The sequence below is a fragment of the Trachypithecus francoisi genome, unplaced genomic scaffold, assembly GCF_009764315.1.
Source record: "Trachypithecus francoisi isolate TF-2019V2 unplaced genomic scaffold, Tfra_2.0 Lachesis_group3, whole genome shotgun sequence".
In the NCBI taxonomy this organism is placed as follows: domain Eukaryota; kingdom Metazoa; phylum Chordata; class Mammalia; order Primates; family Cercopithecidae; genus Trachypithecus; species Trachypithecus francoisi.
Genome location: NW_022681468.1, coordinates 71042605 through 71064463, shown reverse-complemented (window position 1 = coordinate 71064463; position 21859 = coordinate 71042605). Strand labels below are relative to the sequence as shown.

The window sequence follows — 21859 nt, the reverse complement described above, 5'->3', positions numbered from 1 at the left end:
TAGCCGGGCAACGTGGCGGGCGCCTATAGTCCCAGCTACTCGGGAGGCTGAGGCAGGAGAATGGCGTGAACCCGGAAGGCGGAGCTTGCAGTGAGCTGAGATCCGGCCACTGCACTCCAGACCGGGCGACAGAGCGAGACTCCGTCTCAAAAAAAAAAAAAAAAAAAAAAAAAAAAAAAAAAAAAAAAAAAAAAAAAAAAAAAAAATAAAAAAATAAGTCAACTGGCTTTTTTTTTTTTTTTTTTCCTGAAACAGGGTCTCGCTCTGTCGTCCAGGCTAGAGTGCAGTGGCACAATCTGGCTCCCCTGGGCTCAAGTGATCCTCCTGGCTTAGCCTCCCAAGTAGCTGGGACCATAGGTGTGCGCCACCTCACCCAGCTAATTTCTGTATTTTTTGTAGAGATGGGGTTTTGCCATGTTGCCTATGCTGTTCTTGAACTCCTGAACTCAAGCAATCCACCCACCTTGGCTTCCCAAAGTGCCGGGATTACAGTTGTTAGCCATCGTGCCCAGCTGGCATTTAATTTTTTTTAGAGTACTTTGCCTATCAAATTCTTGTTCTTACAACTTATTACTTGTTTCAATAATGTAAAAAAAAAATAGTTTGGGAGGCTGAGGCGGGCAGATCACAAGGTCGAGACCATCCTGGCTAACACAGTGAAACCTCTACTAGAAATAAAAAAAATTAGCCGGGCATGGTGGCGGGCACCTGTAGTCCCAGCTACTCGGGAGGCTGAGGCAGGAGAATGTCATGAACCCAGAAGGCGGAGCTTGCAGTGACCCGAGATTGTGCCACTGCACTCCAGCCTGAGCAACAGAGTGAGACTCCGTCTCAAAAAAAAAAAAAAAAAAAACAAAAAATTAGCTGGGTGTGGTGGCGGGTACCTGTAATCCCAGCTACTCAGCTACTCATGAGGCTGAGGCAGGAGAATCGCTTGAACTCCCGGGAGGTGGAGGTTGCATGAGGTGAGATCACACCACTGTACTCCAGTCTGGGTGACACAGCGAGACTCCCATCTCAAAAAAAAAAAAAGGAACAAATTTCTTTGTGAGCCTTTAATGATACAGGTACTGTCAACGGCAAGTATGAGTTCTCTAAATACTAATAATACTGCAGACACCTCCGAGATACAGTAATGCCTAGTTACAGTTCAGTTCTTTTATATACCTTTTATTTAAAACAAAAACAAAAACCAAATCCTGAAAGTACACCACAAAGTTATTTAAACAGCGCCAAAAAATAAGGTTCATGTGTTCAGGCATTTTGCTCTCAAGCTTTCACTCTGGGCCTATTTATTTGCTTATACACAATTATAACAAACCTGGTTTTCCAAATCCACATGAGACGAAAAGCAACTATTAGCAGAAGCTGCTATAGACAAAGCATACTGATAGTAGCAAAATATAGTATCTGACAGTTTACAATTATGAAAGTCAAAAGGAGGTTCACGCCTGTAATTCCAGCACTCTGGGAGGCCGAGGCGGGCGGATCATGAGGTCAGGAGATCGAGATCATCCTGGCTAACATGGTGAAACCCTATCTCTACTAAAAATACAAAAAATTATCTGGGCGTGGTGGCGGGCACCTGTATAGTCCCAGCTACTCGGGAGACTGAGGCAGGAGAATGGTGTGAACCTGGGAGGTGGAGCTTGCAGTGAGCAGAGATCGCGCCACTGCACTCCAGCCTGGGCGACAGAGCAAGACTCCATCTCAAAAAAAAAAAAAAAAAAAAGTCAAAAGGAAAACTATTAAAAAGGCTTAAAAAGCCAAATTCAATCTTTCTGAGGTTTACTTAAGACCACTCATATACTTCGTGAGATCCTCAAGTCAGTATGCTAATACATTATATAATTAAAATTAATAAATGATATTTAGTCTTTAATATAGTTCATTCTATTTAAGTATTACATTTTAATATTAGCCTATACTTCTGGACGACACCTCCTGGTTTACTTGGGATTGGCCTATCTCAAGCCTGTTGTCTTGGCATAATTAATAGCTCCCCCTTTCATTTTCAAAAAGTGTTCTGGTTTGGACTGTAAATCTTAGGATCATCCTACTGAGCCCTTATTATGTGCTAGGAACTATTCCAAGTGCTTTCAGTTATGCTCACAATCTTATGAGATGTAGTACAATTATCCCCATTTTATAGATGTAGTAACTAAGCTTCCAAGAGGTTATATGATTTGTCAAATCTATCCAATTACTAAGTGTTAAAGGGCTCTATGTAAACAACCAGGCAATCGAATACCAAAGTCCTAGGACTTAACCACTATAACATAAAGTAGTATGTCTTCTTAGAAAGATGGGTAGGGGAGGGAGACATCCAAGTTTCTGGAAAAGGATTAAGAGACACCAGATTTCTGTGTCTATACAATCCTTGTTTCCCACAGATTCCATAAGTTTACAATACTGAAACATTTCAGAACATCTTTGAAATAAAAAACTTTTTAGATTTTTATGAGCATGAGCTTTTTTAGAAAACAATCTTAGGATTGTTTTTCAAATATTCTTGAAAGATGCTACTTTTAAAATATACTAAATAGGGCTGGTGCAGTGGCTCAAGCCCGTAATTCCAGCACTTTGGGAGGCCAAGGTGAGCAGATCTCCTGAAGTCAGGAGTTCAAGACCAGCCTGGCCAACATGGTGAAACCCCATCTCTATATATACACTAAATAGGCTCTGCCCAGTGGTCCACACCTATAATCCCAGTGCTTTGGGAGGTTGAGATGGGTGGATTGCTTAAGGCCAGGAATTCAAGACTGATCTAGACAACACAGTGAGACTCCGTCTCAACAAATTAAAAAAAAAAAAAATTAGTTGGGCAGGCCGGGCGTGGTGGCTCATGCCTGTAATCCCAGCACTTTGGGAGGCTGAGGCAGGCAGATCACCTGAGGTCAGGAGTTTGAGACCAGCCTGGCCAACATGGTGAAACCCTATCTTTACTAAAAATACAAAGATTAGCCAGGTGTGGTGGCATATGCCTGTAGTCCCAGCTATTTGGGAGACTGAGGCAGAACTGCTTGAACCCAGGAGGCAGAGGTTGCAGTGAGCCGAGATCACACTACTGCACTCCAGCCTGAGTGATAAGAGTGAGACTCTGTCTCAAAAAAAAAAAAAAAAAAAAAAAAAATTAGCTGGGCATAGTGGTGCATGTCTATAATCCCAGCTGCTCAGGAGGTTGAGGTGGGAGGATCACTTGAGCCCAGGAGTTCAAGGTTATAGTGAGCTATGATTGTGCCACTGCACAGCAGCCTGGGCAATAGAGTGAAACCCTGTCCAAAAAAAGAAAAAAAAATGTGTGTATATATATGTATACATATGTGTGTGTGTGTATATATGTACACACACACAGAAGTTATAAAAATAGAGGTTCAATGATTTATAATACATCTTACTTTTAATGAAAACATTTAATATTTATCTACTTACAGTTATTAACAATGAATAAACATATTATTACATTTACATAGCATTTTCCTGTTTTCAAAAACCATTTCCATATTTAGTGCTCAGGAAACATATGGTAAACAGATATTATCGTTCCCTTACTATGGGTTAAAAAACTGAGGCTTAGAGATTTAATTTGCCCAACTGCATTATGAGAGGAAAATTAAGTGGAGAGATGATTCCTCTAATTCTACATGGAAATAAAGCAATTAGTTGGATGCTCCAGAGCAAAAGAAAAGCCTCAGACTTCTTTATGGGCTAAGAGGAGACAGAACATCCATAAACTCATGCTGTCTTCAAAAGCAGTATTTGAGCAGGGCGTGGGAGCTCACGCATGCAATCCCAGCACTTTTGGGAGGCGGAGGTCAGAGGACAGCTTGAGCCCAGGAGTTGGAGATCAGCCTGGGCAACATGGTGAAACTCAGTCTCTACAAAAAGAGATACCAAAAAAAAAAAAAAAAATTAGGCCTGGTGGTGCATGCCTGTAGTCCCAGCTACTTGCGAGGCTGAGGTGGGAGGATTATCTGAGCCGAGGAGGTTGAGTTTGAAGTGAGTTGAAATTTTGCCACTGCACTCCAGCCTGGGCAATAGAGTGAGACCCTGTCTCAAAAAAAAAAAAAAAAAAAGGGGCAACATTTACTGGGACCTGCCTGCACATCTCTAGTAGCTTTAATACTATTCATAGAAAAATGAACATTCACATTGTTTTGCATCTCCACTCACTATTAAATTTGCAAGCAAAACCAGGAACTATGAAGAGCAAAATGAGATTGTTTTTTCTGAGTGGCAAACCTAATGGAGTGTTCTTAACCTCTTGATGATTTACCATTGTTGAGATTATTCCTTAACAAGAACACACTTTTAAAAGAATTTCCTCCCAAAGCTTATTTGCCAGATTCCATAAATTAGCTGCTACAAATGTTCTGTATCAAAAAAACTCAAACCCAGTAAGAGGCTTCTCTTCCAATGTACGAAAAAGGCACATTTCAATACACAATGCTGGCCACACTATTTTAGATAATGATGGAAAATGACAGCTGATAGCCAGTTTGGGACACATGCCAACTGTTCCTATTTGTCTGAAAATGCTAAAATTAATTGCTGTAATAGTTTTAAAAGAAAATTGGTATTGATAAATGAGAAATTATCAACTAAAATCCTTAAAAACAGAATATAGATGATGCCTCTTTGATCTGAAACACCAGTTTTTAAACTTTTAATGTTCTGAAGTGTAAGTAAACACATCTCAACAGCTTTAAATATTTTCATATATTTTATTTTTTAAACTCTTCATATATTTTATTTTTTAAACTCTCATAACTTTGCAAGCTAGCAGTAAAATATTGCCTTCAATATTTTACTAATTAGCACCGTATACCTTTTAAAGCTAACTGGAACATTGATTCATTATAAATGATTGTAAAATAAAATGATCATTTCAAATGCCAAATTAATCTCAAATAACAAGGGAACTATTATTAATTTTATCTTTTTTTTTGGCTCTACGCACAAAGATGTATTTCAAAGATGAACTTAACTATATTAGTATCAGTTTTGCCAATCTAGCAAATCAAAGTATCACAGTTTAAAGCAATATTTAATCTCTGAAATTACTAAAGAGGCATACAAGAAAGTTAAGGAATCAGCTACAAAAACAAAAGATACTACATAACTGATTTATAGTCCCTTATTTTTTGAAAGAATGAGGAAATAACTCAATGAAAAATTCCATGGTGCAAGTATCAGTTACAGATATGGTTAAGTATACATCAGTATTCTCTGTTTTGCTTATTAGAGTTTGGCCTTACCAAAAACCACCGAAATGTCCAGGATAACTCACAGGGACAACTGGAAGCCTGAAATAAAATTGCTCAGTGCAAAAAGATCCCAAACCATTCATATAATTTTAAATGGAAGCCTATTTTTAATGTTCACATCTGAAAAATCTTTCAAAAATATGGGAAAAGATCTAATTATACTAAAATTACTTCCACACATTCAAAAAAGCTTTTTAAGGGATATTTTCTTTCCTGTTTTCTGATAAAAGCATTCCTCTGAGCTATGGGGTTAAGTTCTGAGCCACGACTGACTGCTTACTAGCATGCCTGTTTTGCATACCAGTAGAATCAAGTCCAGTTTTGCCATTTGTGGATAACTATGACAAGATACAAAAGCATGTGTTTGCCATAAATAGCCCTGGCTAACAGCAAACCGCTCACACTGAGCAGATCAAATTCTCTATAAGGAGCACAGTCTGGACCATAGCCAAATCCCACTACTAATGTTTAAGACTGCTATATCAATTCCTATTCCAATTCAATTTGCAAAATATATTCAGAAATAGTAGGTGAAATGACTGTTCCGAAACATCAGAAGTATCATTAAACTTTTAAAGGAATTTTACAAATTATTTTCATTATGACCAAATAAGCAGTAAGAGCTTCCTGCTTCTACTACACAACTACTTAGAAATGTTAATATGAATAAAAAAATAACTATGCTAATTTATCCAGAGAACAAATCAGATATTGAAAAGTATTTATGCCAAAGTGCAAAAAATAATTTCTGATCTTCATATTAACACATAGGAAATAAATAATGTTTATAAAAGTACCATTCTTTAACAATGGTATTTTATATTAGTTGGCTTTAAGATAGAATATTTTTTAAACCAAATAAATCCAACAAATCTGGAAAATATCACACATGAATGTTGTACAAAAAAAATTCTCAAATGACCAGTGCAGAGATTAATAATATTACCCTAGAAGTTGTTTCACATAACATTTTGCAAAATTTCCAAGGAAAACAAGGCAACGTTCTCTAATATGCCACAATTTTTATTGCAACGTGGCCATTTTTGTAAGGGTGGGGAGTTTGATCTCAAAACAATGTTCCATTTAAGGCTCTTTTATACAGAAATTGCCATCATGACTGATATTCAAAATATCTTTAGTGTTGCAGGACTCATATGGTAAACATAGAAGTCCTACACTTATTCAGTAGTGTACACTCAATGGAAAACAAAAAGGCATTAATAACAGCTATTTCTTTTAAGAAGGTATGCAGGTAACAGGAATGAACACTGAGGTACTAGGATAAGTTGATGACACAGTTAACAAAACTTAATTGGCATTCCTTTTAGGATATTAAACTTGTTACAAAAAGTGCTTTTAATGCATAGTGTTATATCCGTGCTGCCATGTCACAAAAATAGGCTTGCCAAGGCAGGTGAGGTGTATGAATGCTCAAGCCTCACAGAACTGCAATCAAGTGTAACTATAAATAATACTGAAAAAAGTTGACCATCTGACCAGTGGATAATACTTTCAAGGCATTCAATTAGCTTATCCTTTGCAGTATTCTAAGCTATTCACATTGACGTTCACATACATTGTAGTGCTTGCTGCAAGGGAGGCATATAACCAGTTGTTTTGGCTAAAATCTGACAGGAAGGCATTCCTTGGGTTCTACATAAAAGTAACAGTATTAAACAGTCTAATGGCAATCACTGATAGGCTGCTTAAATAAATGATATTTCCTTCATTCATTGTGTTGGAAGGGCCCAGTGGAAAGGGGGAAAAAAAAACAAAAAAAACAAAACCTAATACTATTCCAATGGACTGAGCTGGAGAAATGCAAGCTCCTTAAGATCCAGATGGCACTTGACTGTCATTTTATAATGGTTTTCCTTCAAGTGAAACTACTACATTGCCTCCCAATTTCTCTCCAAGTGTCGAACGGTCCTTAATATCATCCAAGCCATTTACTTGCCACTCATGTTTAATTCCTAAAAAGAAAAAACATTATGCTATTACTTTATTAAAATGAATAAAGAATAATTTCTCTGCACAAAATAATCAAGATTGTACCTGTAAATTTCTTTTTAATGGCATCTTTAGAGCTAGCATAAATCATCTTGCTTTTTAAAGGTGCACTTTCAGGAGCCCTACAGAAAAAAAAAAAATTATTGAATCCCATTTATAAGAAAAACAAAGGTAAGACTGACTATGATAACAACAATCCTTGCATTTTAAAAGTACTTTTTTCTTTTGTTTTTACACACCAGAATATAAATACTAGGTCTTCTTTCTTAGACTCTTTTGTTTCGTATGTGGCATCGTACAAAGCATATCGGCAATCATTCAGAGGTAGCAACTTCACAAAAGATGTGTAGGGGTCCTCTACAGTATCACCAATGTCACCCACCAAGATCTGCTTTGCTTCCTCTACAATTATTTGTCTTTTGTCATCGCTTAAACAGAAGAGAACTGCTTTCTTTCTCTTTTTGATCTCCTCTTGTGTAGAAGATTTCCTTACTTTCATATCATTAAAAACTTTTATGACTTCATCATTCACTGTAACTCCAGAAGCCTGAAAATAAACACAGAACAGTAATTCAGAACACGTATTTTGGTTTTAACCAAAATTACTGTTTGCCTAGAGAAGACTCACTTTAGTCTGGACATCAAAAATTGCACCGTACCATGTAAGTCGTCCAATCAGATTTGTCACATTTTAAGAATCAGTAGACGATACAGCGAAGGAGTCTAACTCATCCTGCCCATTCATCCTTCTTAAAGGGGTTTGGACGTGGAAGCGAAAGGGACAAATACAAGTTGTCCCATCCCTGAAATGTTTCCTATTTCACTGGGTGATGTCAGAGCTTCAGGACCGGCAGCAAAAATACCTTCTGTATTGTGTCAACTCGGCTGGCCTTAAAAAAACACTTTTGGATTTCAGTTAATGCTTCTACTATTTTTTTCTTTAAAGTCATCCTAGCCACTGACGTTTCCTCATAAGGAAAGAGAATCAAGTGTAAACTCCAAACCGCCCACGGCCCACAGCTCACATGCAGACACTCCAAAACTAACGGAACGAGTGTAAAAGCATTTACGGCGAGAAAGCATTTTAAAAAGTGTTTTCCCTCTTCCCTAATCTCCCCGTAAGGGTTTCATTACAGGCCGTCCAGACCCTGACACACACAGCGTTCGCAGCACGTACCAATTTTAAAGCCTCGCGTGTTAAGTAAAATTAGGAAGCGAAGGGCAAAGGCGGCGCGAGCGGCTGCAGTCCGCAGACCCTCTCGCGCCCCAGCCCGCCTGGACCCGACCCCGACCCCCAACCTGCGCCGGCGCCTGGGCCCTCCCCTCTCCCCAAAATCCAAAGAGCAGCAGGGCAGGGCCTGACGGCCGGAGGGCAGGCCGGTCGGTTGGAGAGCAGCGGAGCCGCAGAGCAGAAGCGCCCACCTTGGAGGCCAAAATCAGGTTAAAATGGCGGCCCCACTCCCGGGGCCGTGCGGGGCCGCGCGGGGGGCTTTTCTCGCCACGCCGCGGCCTCCCGGCCAGCGCGCTCGTCTTACCATAGTGCCCTCGGCTGTGGCTGCGGCGGCAGCTCGGGCTCCGGCTCTGTGGCACTGGGAGGAGAAGGAGGGGCGGGCGAGCGGGTGGGCAGCGGAGAGTGCGGGGCACGCCGGGAGCTGCAGCCCGAGGGAGGCGGCGGGGCTCGGCGGGCCGCAGGCGGCGGGCGGGGCGGTCACGTGGGCACGCCCGGTCCCTAGCCGGCGCCGCCCGCTCGCAGGCCGGCCCTCTGTCTCGCGGCCCCGGCCCCCCGGCTGCCCGCGTCCTCAGCCTGACCCCAGAGCGCGAGCCCTGCAGGCCCGGGGGGCGGCGCGGCGGTAGCGAAGCCTGGGAGCCTGGCAGAGTCGCCTCCAGCCCCCGGGCACCACCCGTCAGTCGGCGGGAGAAAGTGCTGAGCTTCCAGAGGGGCGTTTCCACCGCCTCCATGGGGCCCTGCGCCAGGGGTGGTGCGTGTGAGGGTAACTCCTGCGAAGGTATCTTTCCTTAGTTACCTGTGGTTTCCCCGAAAGAGGCTGGATTTCGTCATTTTGAGTCTTTTTGGAAAACCCCCAGTTGTTTAGAGATAAATGAGAATAAACACTGCACAGGATTGCCCCAGTTGATAGTACTTAGCAAAAACAAAATGATACGCAGTTTTGGTAAATCACTTTTCAAAACTCTAGTTGAAATAATAATGATGGTAAAAAAAATTAGGTGGTAGCATTCCTTAGTAATATCCTTTTACGTTTTAGACTTCATAGGAAATGGATTGTACTCTCTCTTAATAGACGTTTCATGAAGCTCCAGCTGTGACAGCTGACATCAAATAAGCCGACGCAGCCTCTTCTAGCAAAGTCCGTACAACTGCGCCAAGGCAGTTTCTCTCTCTCTCTTTTTTATTTTTTATCTTAACTCCTCCATACCTCAGGGTTCTTCATCTGTAAAACAAACTGTTATTAAATTATCGTTAAGGCCCTTTCCAGCTTTAGATTTCAGTTTCTGAGTATATCAATGTTCAGTAGGAAATGGTGTGTTTGTGGTGGTCTCAGGATTGAGGTTAGGCAGGAAAATCATGAGATGGTGTTTGCCCTAGATTGTGTGATAAGTGCTTTCAGCCAAAATTTACTGTATTTTAAATGGAACATGCTAGGCTTTGAAACATAGACCTACTTTTCTGTCTATATCTTGGGTTTGTTTTCTTAATTGGAAGATAGACTTCGTTTAGCGACAAAAATTGAGAAGGAATTTCCCAATGTCTAAGCATGAATCCCAAGCAAGTGGATAATATTTTATATCTAGCTGGTACATTACAATTTATGGAGCCTTTCACTTTATCTGTTGAACTTCCAAGAAGTCATGGAGAATGTCTGTCCAGAGCTCTGATCATCTGCTATGTGTAGGTATTAGCAAATTCCTGTTCGCTTCATCCTGGGGTCACCTTCCCTTCCCAACCTCAGAGATTTGCTGCAGCCTCAGCAGAGACCAGGTCTGATGACACTGGGACCTACAGTGGGTGTCAGAACCTTACTAAAGCTGGGGATTCCAAAGATATTAGTCACCCCCTAGCTCGGACTTCAACCCCTTTCCAAGCCTCTCATTACCTCTTACCCTCCCCAGGCGGAGATGGTAATTCCTATGTTCTGGGATTCTTTTCCTGAAGTTATTTTTGTCTTGCATATATTTCGTTACCTTATAATAACTTGTTTATGCCTTCTGCCACCCTACTGTGCTGTAAGCTCCTTAAGGATCTGAGTCCTAGTTACCTTTGAATTTCTGGAACCTGACACATAGTAGGTGCTTAATAGATGCTGAAATAAGACATTTAAGATGCTTTAGTGCTATAAAGAGAATGAAAAGGAAGCTTCTGAAGGTTGTGAAGGCTTTCTACATGCCTTTGTGAGGATGGCTCTGAGAATGTCAGGGTCAGTAGCAGCTTCCTGCCTTCACCCCTGTGAGTTATAACCAGAACTTACCACCACTTGGTAAAGGGGCAGCATTGCCAATCATCGCTGCATGAATTTTGGTCACTGTGTAGTGGAGGGATCTGAGTGTCAGATACGACGTGTATTAGTGTTCGATTGTTGCCATAACAAATTACCACAAAATTACTTGCTTAAAACAACAAAAATTTATTATTTATTATCTTACAGAGTCAGAGAAATAAGTCTCTCTCTATATATACATATGTTTTTAAGAGATAGTCTCTGGTTCTGTTGCCCACCCAGGCTGCTGGAGTACAGGGTGTGATCATAGGTCACTGCAGCCTCAAACTCCTGGCCTCAAGTGAGCCTCCCACCTCAGCCTCTCGAGTAGTTGGGATTACAGGCATGAGCCACCACAACTGGCAGAAATAAGCCTGATGGGGCTAAAGTCCAGAGACTGTAGTGGGATACTCCTTTGCCTTTTCCAATGTCTAGAGGCTGCCCATCTTTTTTTTTTTTTGAGATGGAGTCTCACTCTGTCACCCAGGCTGGAGTGCAGTGGCGCGATCTCGCCTCCAGGGTTCATGCCATTCTCCTGCCTCAGCCTCCTGAGTAGCTGGGACTACAGGCATCCGCCACCACGCCTGGCTAATTTTTTGTATTTTTAGTAGAGATGGGGTTTCACTGTGTTAGCCAGGATGGTCTTGATCTCTTGACCTTGTGATCCGCCTACCTCGGCCTCCCAAAGTGCTGGCATTACAGGTGTGAACCACCGTGCTCCACCTGCCCATCATCTTTGGTCTGTGGCCCCAGGCAGCAATTGCATCACTCTGACTTCTGCTTCAGTCACCACGTTTCCTCTGACTCTGTCTCTCCTGCCTCCGTCTTTCACTTATAAGGACCATTATGGTTACCTTGTACCCCACTTGGTAGTTTAGGATAATTCCCCCTCTCAACATCCTTAACTTAATCACATCTGCAAAGTCCCTTTTGTCATATAAGTTAACATTCAAAGACTTTGGAGGTTAGGACAGGAACATCTTGGTGAGGAGGGGTTGCATTATTCTGCCTACCATACAACTGTTCTGAGCAATTTCAAGCTGAAGCAAACAATTAACAGGTGTGACAGAAGGACACCGAACAATCTAGTACTAGATACTTTTGTGCTGTAAACAACTAAGCTATAATTATCCACTTACCAGACCACACATGGATGGCAGTAACAACTATTAGGAACTTTGTGAGAGTAACTTCTGAATGTAATCTCAGCTCAGATACTAGTAGTGGTGCAGTTTCAGGCCATTCATTTAGCTGCCGTAAGGCTCAGTTTCCAAATCATGTGTAAAATAGGGATTCTATGACCTCTCCCCTCTCAGGATTATGGGGAGGATCAAGAGAGATAATGTATGTAAAGCCCTTGTCCAGCACAGAAATAGGAACCCTGGAGCTATTATTACCACCAGTGCAGAGTGAAGATGAAAGCAGTGATTTTATCAACTCATAGGCAATAGTCATGAAGCCGTCCCAATCCTCATTGATTCTGAAGGCTCAGCTAAAGTTTGTTTACTCAAGATTCTTTAAAAAATTGGAAAGGTGATCATCCCTTAATATATATAATATATTCCTCCAAAAACAATCTATTTTTATTACATATGTATTTATTTACTTACTCACTTGTAGAGATGGGGGTCTTACTATGTTGCCCAAGCTGGCCTCAACTCCTGGGCTCAATCCTCCCGCCTCAGCCTCCTAAAGTGCAGTAATTACAGGCGTGAGCCACCGCACCTGAGAAACAATGTGGATGGAGTTTCTGTGGCGTGTAAAAGTTTGAAAGAACTATCTAAAACAATGAGTCTGGAAGATTATGGTGTAAGCCCTACTCCCTGTCAAGAGACATCACATTCTCAGCTCCCACAGCCACTTCCTGACAAAGACAAATGTAAGCATAAAGATACTACCACTTCAAAATGTACCTTTCTACTAACATGCCTTCCTAACTCTGACATATCCTTCCTAACCCATGCCTGAGCTAAAAGACTGATGAGGAGTCAAGTCGTGTATTTTTCTAAATCCAAGTTTGAATTTAGACCTAGAAAATAAACACAGTGGGAGGTGTTTTTTGGAGTCCAATCACTGTGACTCACTCACTGATCCACAAACTCACTTTGGGTCTTACACATCCCGTCTCTGGTTCTTTCTAATTTAGGAGAATGACCTCACAATAAAGGAATTTATCAGTAATCTGTGTCACATGAAGTGGTAATGAAGAGGTAGCAGTATTGAAATGCAATAATTAGTGAAATGTAGTTCAAAATGGTCTCAAACTATAATTACCAACTTCAATGGTATAATACATACCAGCTTCAATTTATTAACTCAGACACAATTTATCAGATTCACCCACCAGTTATTTGTAAAACCTCAATCACAATGTTAATTAATAATGCATTGATAGTAATTGAATTGTGATAGTAAATAGCAACTGGTTACCTAAATTATACAATCCATATAAAACATAATCTGATAAAAGAAACTTGCTAATAATTTATTAAACACTCCTTTGTTTAACTTACTTTTTTACAAAAGTGGTAGATTTTGGCCGGGTGTGATGGCTCATGCCTGTTATCCTAGCACTTTGGGAGACCAAGGTGGGCAGATTGCTTGAGTTCGCGACCAGCCTGGGCAACATGGTGAGACCTTCATCTCTACAAAAAATAAAAAATATTAACTGGGTGTAGTGGTGCATGCTTATAGTTCCAGCTACTTGGGAGGGCTGAGGCAGGAGGATGGCTTGAACCCAGGAGGTCGAGGCTGCAGTGAGCTGAGATTGAGCCACTGCACTCCAGCTGGAGTGAGACTCTCTCTAAAAAAAAGTAGATTTTATTTTTGTTTTTATTTTTAAAATTTATTGATTTATTTATTTGAGACAGGGTCTTACCATCACCCAGGCTGGAGTGTAGTGGTGCAATCATGGCTTACTGCAGGCTTGAGCTCCCTGGGCTCAGGTGATGCTCCCACCTCAGTCTCCTGAGTAGCTGGGACTACAAGCGTGTGCTACCACGCCCAGCTCATTTTCGTATTTTTTGTAGAGATGGAGTCTCCCTCTGTTGCCTAGGCTGGTCTTGAACTCCTGGGCTCAACGGATCCTCCTGCCTCAGCCTCCCAAAATACTGGGATTACAGGCATGAGCCATGACACCTAGCCAAAAGCTGTAGATTTTAAAACCATAGGCTAATCATACAGACATGAAAAATGTAACATATAAAAACTATATGTTAAGAGACATGAGTAAGAGTTGGAGAGGGATCATAAAATGAATACAGGCATGAAGAGTTTATTCATTCCATCCATTAATTCCTTTATTTCGTTTATTGAGCACCTCTGCTGGGTGTTGGGAATGCAAAGATAAACATAACATAGTCCCTGCCTTGAAGAAAGTCAGTCCTGTGGGAGCGCAGCAAGGAAGCTGACATTTATGAAACAGTCCCATGCATGCTACAATGGCATATCCACAGGATGTCTTGTGAGCACTAAAAAGGGCCACCAGTGCAGTGTGGAGTGAGTTCGGTCTTAAGGGACAAGTGGGCATTTACTAGGCAGATGAAGGAAGGGTACTCAAAGAAAAGAGAACCAAATGTACAAAGCTACAGTGCATGAGTGAAGCAGAAGAAACCCCAAGTAGTTTGTTGGAGCCTCTGGGTTTGGAGGGAATAAAGAAGGAGTAGTAGGAAGCATCAGATCTTATGAGCCTTATAGACAGTCTTACAGTCAGAACTTTATTCTGCAGATCATGAAGGAGACATGATTTTTCAAATGTTTTTAAAATAATAGGTATATTGAGATACTCACAGACCAAGAAATTTGCCTTTTAAAGTATACCATTCCATGTTTTTTAGTATTGTGCAATCCCATCACAACTATCTAATTTTGAACCTTTTTATCACCCCCCAAAAGAAAACCCCATACCTATTAGCAGTCACTTTACATTCTGTCTTCCTCTGAGCTCCTGGCAACCATTAGTGTACTATCTTTGCAGATTTCCCTGTTCTGGACATTTTATATGAGTGGAATTTTATAATATGTGATCTTTGTGACTGGCTTCTCTGACTTAGCCTGATGTTTTCAAGATTCGTCTAAGTTGTAGCATGTATCACTACTTCATTTTTATAATCAAATCATATTCGGTTGCATAGAAATACCACACTTCCTTTATTCATCAGTTGATGGACATTTCAGTTGTTTGTACTTTTTGGCTATTATGAATAATGCTGCCATGAACATTCATGTACGAATTTTTGTGTGAACATATATTTTCATTTCTTTGGGTATATACCTGTCAGTAGAATTACTGGGTCATATGGTAACTTTATATTTTAACATTTTGGAGAGGTCTCAAACTGTTTTCCAAAGTGACTGCCCCATTTTATAATCTCATTCATACATTTTATAATCCCATTCATACATTTTATAATCCCAGTGTATGAGGATTTCAATTTCTCTACATCCTTGTCAACATTTGTTATTGTCTGTCTTTTTTATTTTAGCCATCCTAATGGCTGTGAAGTAGTATCTCATGGTGGTTTTGATTTGCATTTCCCTAATGTCTAATGATGCTGAGCATCTTTTCATGTGCTGCTTGTATCTTCTTTGGAGAAATTCCTATCTTTGCTCCATTTTTAAATTGAGTTATTTGTCTTTTTATTCATTTGTAAAAGTTCATCATATATGCTGGATACAAGTCCCTTACTGGATATTTAATTTGCAAAAAATTTTTCCATTTTGTGGGCTGTCTTTTCACTTTCTTTTGAGACGGAGTCTCGCTCTGTCGCCCAGGCTGGAGTGCAGTGGCCGGATCTCAGCTCACTGCAAGCTCCGCCTCCCGGGTTTACGCCATTCTCCCGCCTCAGCCTCCCGAGTAGCTGGGACTACAGGCGCCCGCCGCCACGCCCGGTTAGCTTTTTGTATTTTTTTAGTAGAGACGAGGTTTCACAGTGTTAGCCAGGATGGTCTCGATCTCCTGACCTCGTGATCTGCCCGTCTCGGCCTCCCAAAGTGCTGAGATTACAGGCTTGAGCCACTGCGCCCAGCCTGTCTTTTCACTTTCTTAATGGTGTGCTTTGAAACCAAAAAGTTTTGAATTTTGATGGAGTTTATCTAATTTTTCTTCTGTTGCTTGTGCTTTTGGTGTTACATCAAATAATCATTGCCTAATCTAAGGTTATAAAAATTTATTCACATATTAAGGGTTTTAGAGTTTTAGTGCTTACATTTAAGTCTATAGTCTATTTTGCATTAATTTTTTAATATGGTCAGGTAGTGGGCCAACTTCATTCTTTTGCATATGTATATCCAGTTGTTCTAGCACTATTTATTGAAAAGACTATTTTTTCTCTAATTTTTTTTTTTTTGGAGAAGGAGTCTCACTCTGTTGCCCAGGGTGGAGTGCAGTGGCGGGATCTCGGCTCACTGCAACCTCTCCCTCCTGGGTTCAAGCAATTCTCCTGCCACAGCCTCCCAAGAAGCTGGGATTACAGGTGCATACCACCACGTCCAGCTAATATTTTGGATTTTTAGTTGGAGATGGAGTTTCACTATGTTGGCCAGGCTGGTCTCAAACTCTGGACCTCAGGCGATCCACCTGCCTCGGACTCCCAAAGTGCTGGGATTACAGGCATGAGCCACTGCGCCGGGCCAGAAACATATGTTTTTAAACCACTTGAGTTTCTACTGTGTGCCAGGAACTGTGCTAGACACTGAGTGTAAGATGGTCTAGAAAACAGACATGGTCCCTGCCTTTGTGGAGCCTGTAGGCTAGTGAGAGAATAACAGGGGTCCCTGATATAAACTAGAAGAAGTAAAGAAAGCTTTTCCAGTTGAAAAGTCCTCCAAATGAAGGCAAAGCATGAAAAAAGACTAAGAAGGAGCTTGGCTCTTTTGGGAAAATAAAAGGCCAGTAGAACTGGAGTGTAGTGAACAAGGAGAACAGTGGCAGATAAGGCTGAAGAAATGGTCAGGGGCCAGTTAATGCAAGGCCTTATAAACCATGTCCTAAACTGTGTTTTGAGGCTCCCTGGGGTGCCCCAGCAAACTCACCAGGATGCCTTGGATATTTTTAAAATTGGAGGGAAACACAGCGACATCTGTCGAACATCACAGGAACGACTACCTCGAGCTAGTTTCCACTTTAAATCCAGTTATGTTCCTTTGGATGTGTTTTTCCCTCCTTGCTGTGATAAAAAGCAAGACCTAAGGGAAAATCGGTGTGGAGCAAAAGATGAGGATGGCTGTGTCCAATACAGTTCTAAGGTTTGAAAAGTTATGCAGTGCCCAGTAGATGCTAAGTTGTTAGGACGTGAATATTTATTGTTTGGATGTAACCACTTAATAGACCAAGATGTTAGTTATTTCTTTTGGCCTGAGTGGGCCTTGAAAAAAACTGCTGAGACACTGTGAGCACCTTGAGCCAAGAAAATGTGGGAGTCTTTACTGTTAAGGATTTTGGGGTTTTGTTCCAAGGGTTACAGGACGTTCTGGAAAGGTATATATGTATGTATGTTTTATTTATTTGACACGGTCTCACTCTGTCACCCAGGCTGGAGTGCAGTGGTGTGCTCTTGGCTCACTGCATGCAACCTCTTCCTCCTGGGCTCAAGCCATCCTCCTGCCTCAGCCTCCCGAGTAGCTGGAATTACAGACGAGCGCCACCATGCCCGGCTAATTTTTGTATTTTTAGTAGAAACAGAGTTTCGCTATGTTGCCTAGGCTGGTCTTCAGACTCAGTGATCTGCCTGCCTCGCCTCCCAGAGTACTGGGATTACAGGCATAAGCCACCATGCCATGCCTGGCCTGGAAAGGTTTTAAAAAGAGGAGAGTGCTGTGGAGGCTTTAATATTTTCTAGTAAAACAATATTTTAAAAATCTGGACATTTTACCTAAAGTGATTTTTTCTTTCACTTATTTGTTCAGTTATCACAATGTCTTACTTAGGCTTGAATTTCAATACTCTAATTAAAGGCTGTAATGTTTTCCTCCTTAACAGATAATTTTGCCCCACAGCTAGTTAGAGACCAATCAAGAATGGAAGCAGAGTCGACTTACCTGGCTTTTAAATGGTTTCTTCTTCCATAAACTGCCTACAAAAGGGTGAGGGGGATGTGGGAAGGACTCACTACTTTTCTGATGTCCCTGGGGTCACTTAAAGTTGGAAAGGATAGAACAGATTTCCTAGGCCTACAAAGCTGTCTCCTTTCCAAGGTGCTTGACATTTTTATCCTCTCAAATGGTTTTTGTTTTTTAAAGGCAGCGTCTTCCTCTGTTGCCCAGGCTGGAATGCAGTGGTGTAATTATACCTCACTGCAGCCTTGCTCTCCTGGGCTCAAGTAATCCTCCCACATCAGCCTCCCCAGTAGGTGGGACTACAGGTACATGCCATCACGCCTGGCTAATTTTTAATTTTTTGTAGAGACGGGGTCTCACTGTGTTGCCCTAGCTGGTCTCAAATTCCTAGTCTCAAGCAATCCTCCCACCTCGGCTCCCAAGGTGCTGAGATTGCAGGCGTGAGCCACTTTGCCCAGCCTTTCTCACATGGGTTTGAAACACTATAGCAGAGATTGCCGGGGCCACCAATGTCCATTCTTCCCTTGCACTTTAGTAAAAGAATGTCAGTCCCCACTTTATTTGGAGCTTATGTCCCCAGCTAGAAGATTGAATTTTTCCTCCTCTCTGACAAGAGATATGGCTATGTGACTAATTCTACCAATATCAAGTCAACTTCCTAGGAGGCTGCTTTAAAAGGAGCTGACTCAGTCCAGGTGCTGTGGCTCCCACCTGTAATCCCAGCACTTTGGGAGGCCGAGGTGGGCGGATCACGAGGTCAGGAGATCGAGACCATTCTGGCTAACACGGTGAAACCTCGTCTCTACTAAAAATACAAAAAAAATTAGCTGGGCATGGTGGCGGGCGCCTGTAGTCCCAGCTACTTGGGAGGCTGAGGCAGGAGAATGGCGTGAACCCTGGAGATGGAGCTTGCAGTGAGCCGAGATCACACCACTGCACTCCAGCCTTGGTGACAGAGTGAGACTCTGTCTCTTAAAAAAAAAAAAAAAAAAAAAGCTGACTCAGCTGGCAGGTGTGTTCTCTCTTGCCTTTCTGTCGTTCCTTCTTTTGGCTTGTGTCACAGACTTGATGGTTAGAGGGCCACCAGCCCTCTTGGACCATGAGGTGATCTTGAGAATCAGTGCCAGTTGTTAGGATGATGGAGCAGAAAGAGAGAGGGGACCCTGGATCTCAGATGATTATGAAGCTACCATGCCAGTCCTGGACAGCCTTCCTGTGGACTTTAATGTGATAGGGAAATTTCTTTTTTTTTTTTTTTTTTTTGGCAGGTGGGGAGGGAAGGACAAAGTTTCGCTCTTGTCCAGGCTGGAGTGCAGTGGCGCAATCTCAGCTCACTGCAACCTTCGCCTCCCGGGTTCAAGCAATTCTCCTGTCTCAGTCTCCCAAGTAGCTGGGATTACAGGCATGTGCCACTGCACCTAGCTAATTGTTTGTATTTAGTGGAGATAGGATTTCACCATGTTGGCCAGGCTGGTCTTGAACTCCTGACCTCAGGTGATCTACCTGCCTCGGCCTCCCAAAGCGCTGGGATTACAGGCATGAGCCACTGCACCCAGCCAGGAAATTTTTTAATTTTTATTTTTTTCACTCCTTGCAGAACTTCCAGTGTATGAAAGATACATTTCTGTCTCATTCAAGACACTGTTACTTGGCTTGAACTACTCTTTGTTTTATGTAAGCAGCTCTATCTTAATAGTTGTGATATATGATTACCTGAAATAAGGTTCTAGTCATTGAGCCCTCTGTCCAGGGTGGGGACTGACACCTGAACAGATGATTTATTTTGTATTAAAGGATAATGTTTTCTTTGGGCACAATTTCAGCCCCAAATTTATTCTCAATATTTTTAGCCAGGGCCCTTCTTTGGCATTACTTAGGCAGTTTAGCAGAGTAAATTTTTTTCCTCTCTCTTCCCTACCCCCATTTATATATATCCTGACCATAAAAATAATTTCTCAATTTATAGATTTTATAATCCATATCCAATAACAATAATTCTATAGCCCTCTTGAACCAGAAATGGAATTATAAATTGTCATGGATAGGAAAGGTAGATAGAGAGAGATGTAATATTTATCAGTATCATGTGGAAAGTGCAAAAGGAAAAACAAGTAAAGAACAGTTAAGGTAATCTCAAAGTGAGCACATTCAATCCTAACAAGGTAAATATTGTTATTTCCATTTTCACAGATGAAGAAACAGGCTCAGGCAGTTAAGTAACTTGTCCATAAGATAAATGTCCATAAAAATCTTAAACTCAAGACTTGTTGATTCTAAAACTTATAAACTTTTTTTTTTTTTTGGAGACAGAGTCTTTCTCTGTCACCCAGGCTGGAGTGCAGTGGCGAGATCTTGGCTCACTGCAAGCTCCGCCTCCCAGGTTCACGCCATTCTCCTGCCTCAGCCTCCCCAGTAGCTGGGACTACAGGCACCTGCCACCACGCCCGGCTAATTTTTTTGTATTTTTAGTAGAGACGGGGTTTCACCGTGTTAGCCAGGATGGTCTCCATCTCTTGACCTCGTGAGCCGCCCACCCGTCTCAGCCTCCCAGAGTGCTGGGATTACAGGTGTGAGCCATCACTCCTGGTCTAAAACTTTTCCTATGAACTTTTTAATGTGTTAGTCATGTGTTTATAAACATATATTGAAAGATTTTGTGATTAATTTCGACCCCCCTGTAGAGGGCTACAGAGCTTATTCGTGAGAATAAGGTGTTAATTCACTCAGTTGGTGGATTGGTACACTCCCCAAATCTCATCCTCACGGGCCCACCAGGAGATGGGAAGTGATAGTTCCTGAGGCTGGAGGGGATCAAAGACAGGAAAGAGCGTATTTTATGTGGTACTGAGTGAAATCAGTTCTGTTTTATCATAATCCACCCAAATTTAGAATGTGTCATGGGTAAGGTCTTTCAATAGGAGTGCTGATAATGAAGCCTCTGTAGGAATGACATTTTAAGAACCTTTGTGTGTAAGACAAAAGGAGAAATCTATTCCCTCACCTAAAACATGCCAAAATGGCAATTTGTCTGTTCTCACGCTGCTAATAAAGACATAGCTGAGACTGGGTAATTTATAAAGGAAAGAGGTTTAATTGACTCAGAGTTCCACATGGCTGGGGAGACCTCACAATTGTGGCTGAAGGCAAATAAGGAGCCAAGTGATGTCTTACATGGCGCCAGGCAAGAGAGCTTGTGCAGGGGAACTCCTACTTATAAAACCATCAGATTTGGTGAGACGTATTCACTACCACGAGAACAGTATGGGGGAAACCACCCCCCCATGATTCAGTTATCTCCACTTGTCCCAGCTCTTGACACATGGGCATTACAATTCAAGATGAGATTTGGGTGGGGACACATCTAAACCATGGCAGCAATCAAGTGTTGGTCCAATGTTTACTATGAAAACCAGACATTTGCTCTGAATCATGGAGTACTTGACATTGTATTTATTATATTCCCTCAGAAAGCAGGTATCTTTTCCCAGAAGGCATTTTTGTCTATGAAAGAATAGTTTCAGTCCTAGAGATAGTTTTCACCTGAGACAGGCCACAGTTGAAATTCTAAGGTCTTTATATTATATTCAGGTTTACTGATTGTAGTATAAATATTCAATGTAAAACAGGGTCTTGCTATTTTGCCCAGGCTGGATTCAAACTCCTGGGTTTAAGTGATCCTTTTGCCTCGGCTTCCCGAGTAGCTGAGACTAGAGCCAAGCGTCACTGCACTCAGCTTCAATATTATTATTGTTGTTGTTTTAATGAAGAACATTCTATTATCTTCTAGTCTGTGGCAGTTCGTATTATTTAAACATTTCTGGCGAGGCACAGTGGCTCACGCCTGTAATCCCAGCACTTTGGGAAGCTGAGGTGGGTGGATCACTTGAAGTCAGGAGTTCAAGACCAGCCTGGCCAACATGACAAAACCCCGTTTCTACTGAAAATACAAAAATTAGCCAGGCATGGTGGCACATGCCTGTAATCTCAGCTACTTGGGAGGCTGAGGCAGGAGAACAGCTTGAACTCAGGAGG

At 41.7% G+C, this 21859-nt stretch overlaps 1 protein-coding gene across 3 annotated transcripts; it reads right to left on the bottom strand.

Annotated features, from left to right (window-relative positions):
- Positions 1–4739: 4739 nt before the first annotated feature.
- On the bottom strand, positions 4740–9159 carry CFL2 (cofilin 2). Of its 3 annotated transcripts, XM_033188292.1 has the most exons (5): positions 8813–8937; positions 7937–8167; positions 7517–7824; positions 7323–7399; positions 4740–7240 (listed from the first exon to the last, which is right to left on the bottom strand). In XM_033188292.1, exons 2-5 carry the CDS (start codon positions 7937–7939, stop codon positions 7128–7130), a joined length of 501 nt encoding a protein of 166 aa, XP_033044183.1. In that variant the 5' UTR covers positions 7940–8167; positions 8813–8937; the 3' UTR covers positions 4740–7127. The 3 variants fall into 3 exon arrangements, with proteins under 3 accessions (XP_033044183.1, XP_033044181.1, XP_033044182.1); XM_033188290.1 differs by lacking the exon at positions 7937–8167 and having other exon boundaries at positions 8700–9159; XM_033188291.1 differs by lacking the exon at positions 7937–8167 and having other exon boundaries at positions 8813–9094.
- Between the last annotated feature and the right edge of the window lie 12700 nt (positions 9160–21859).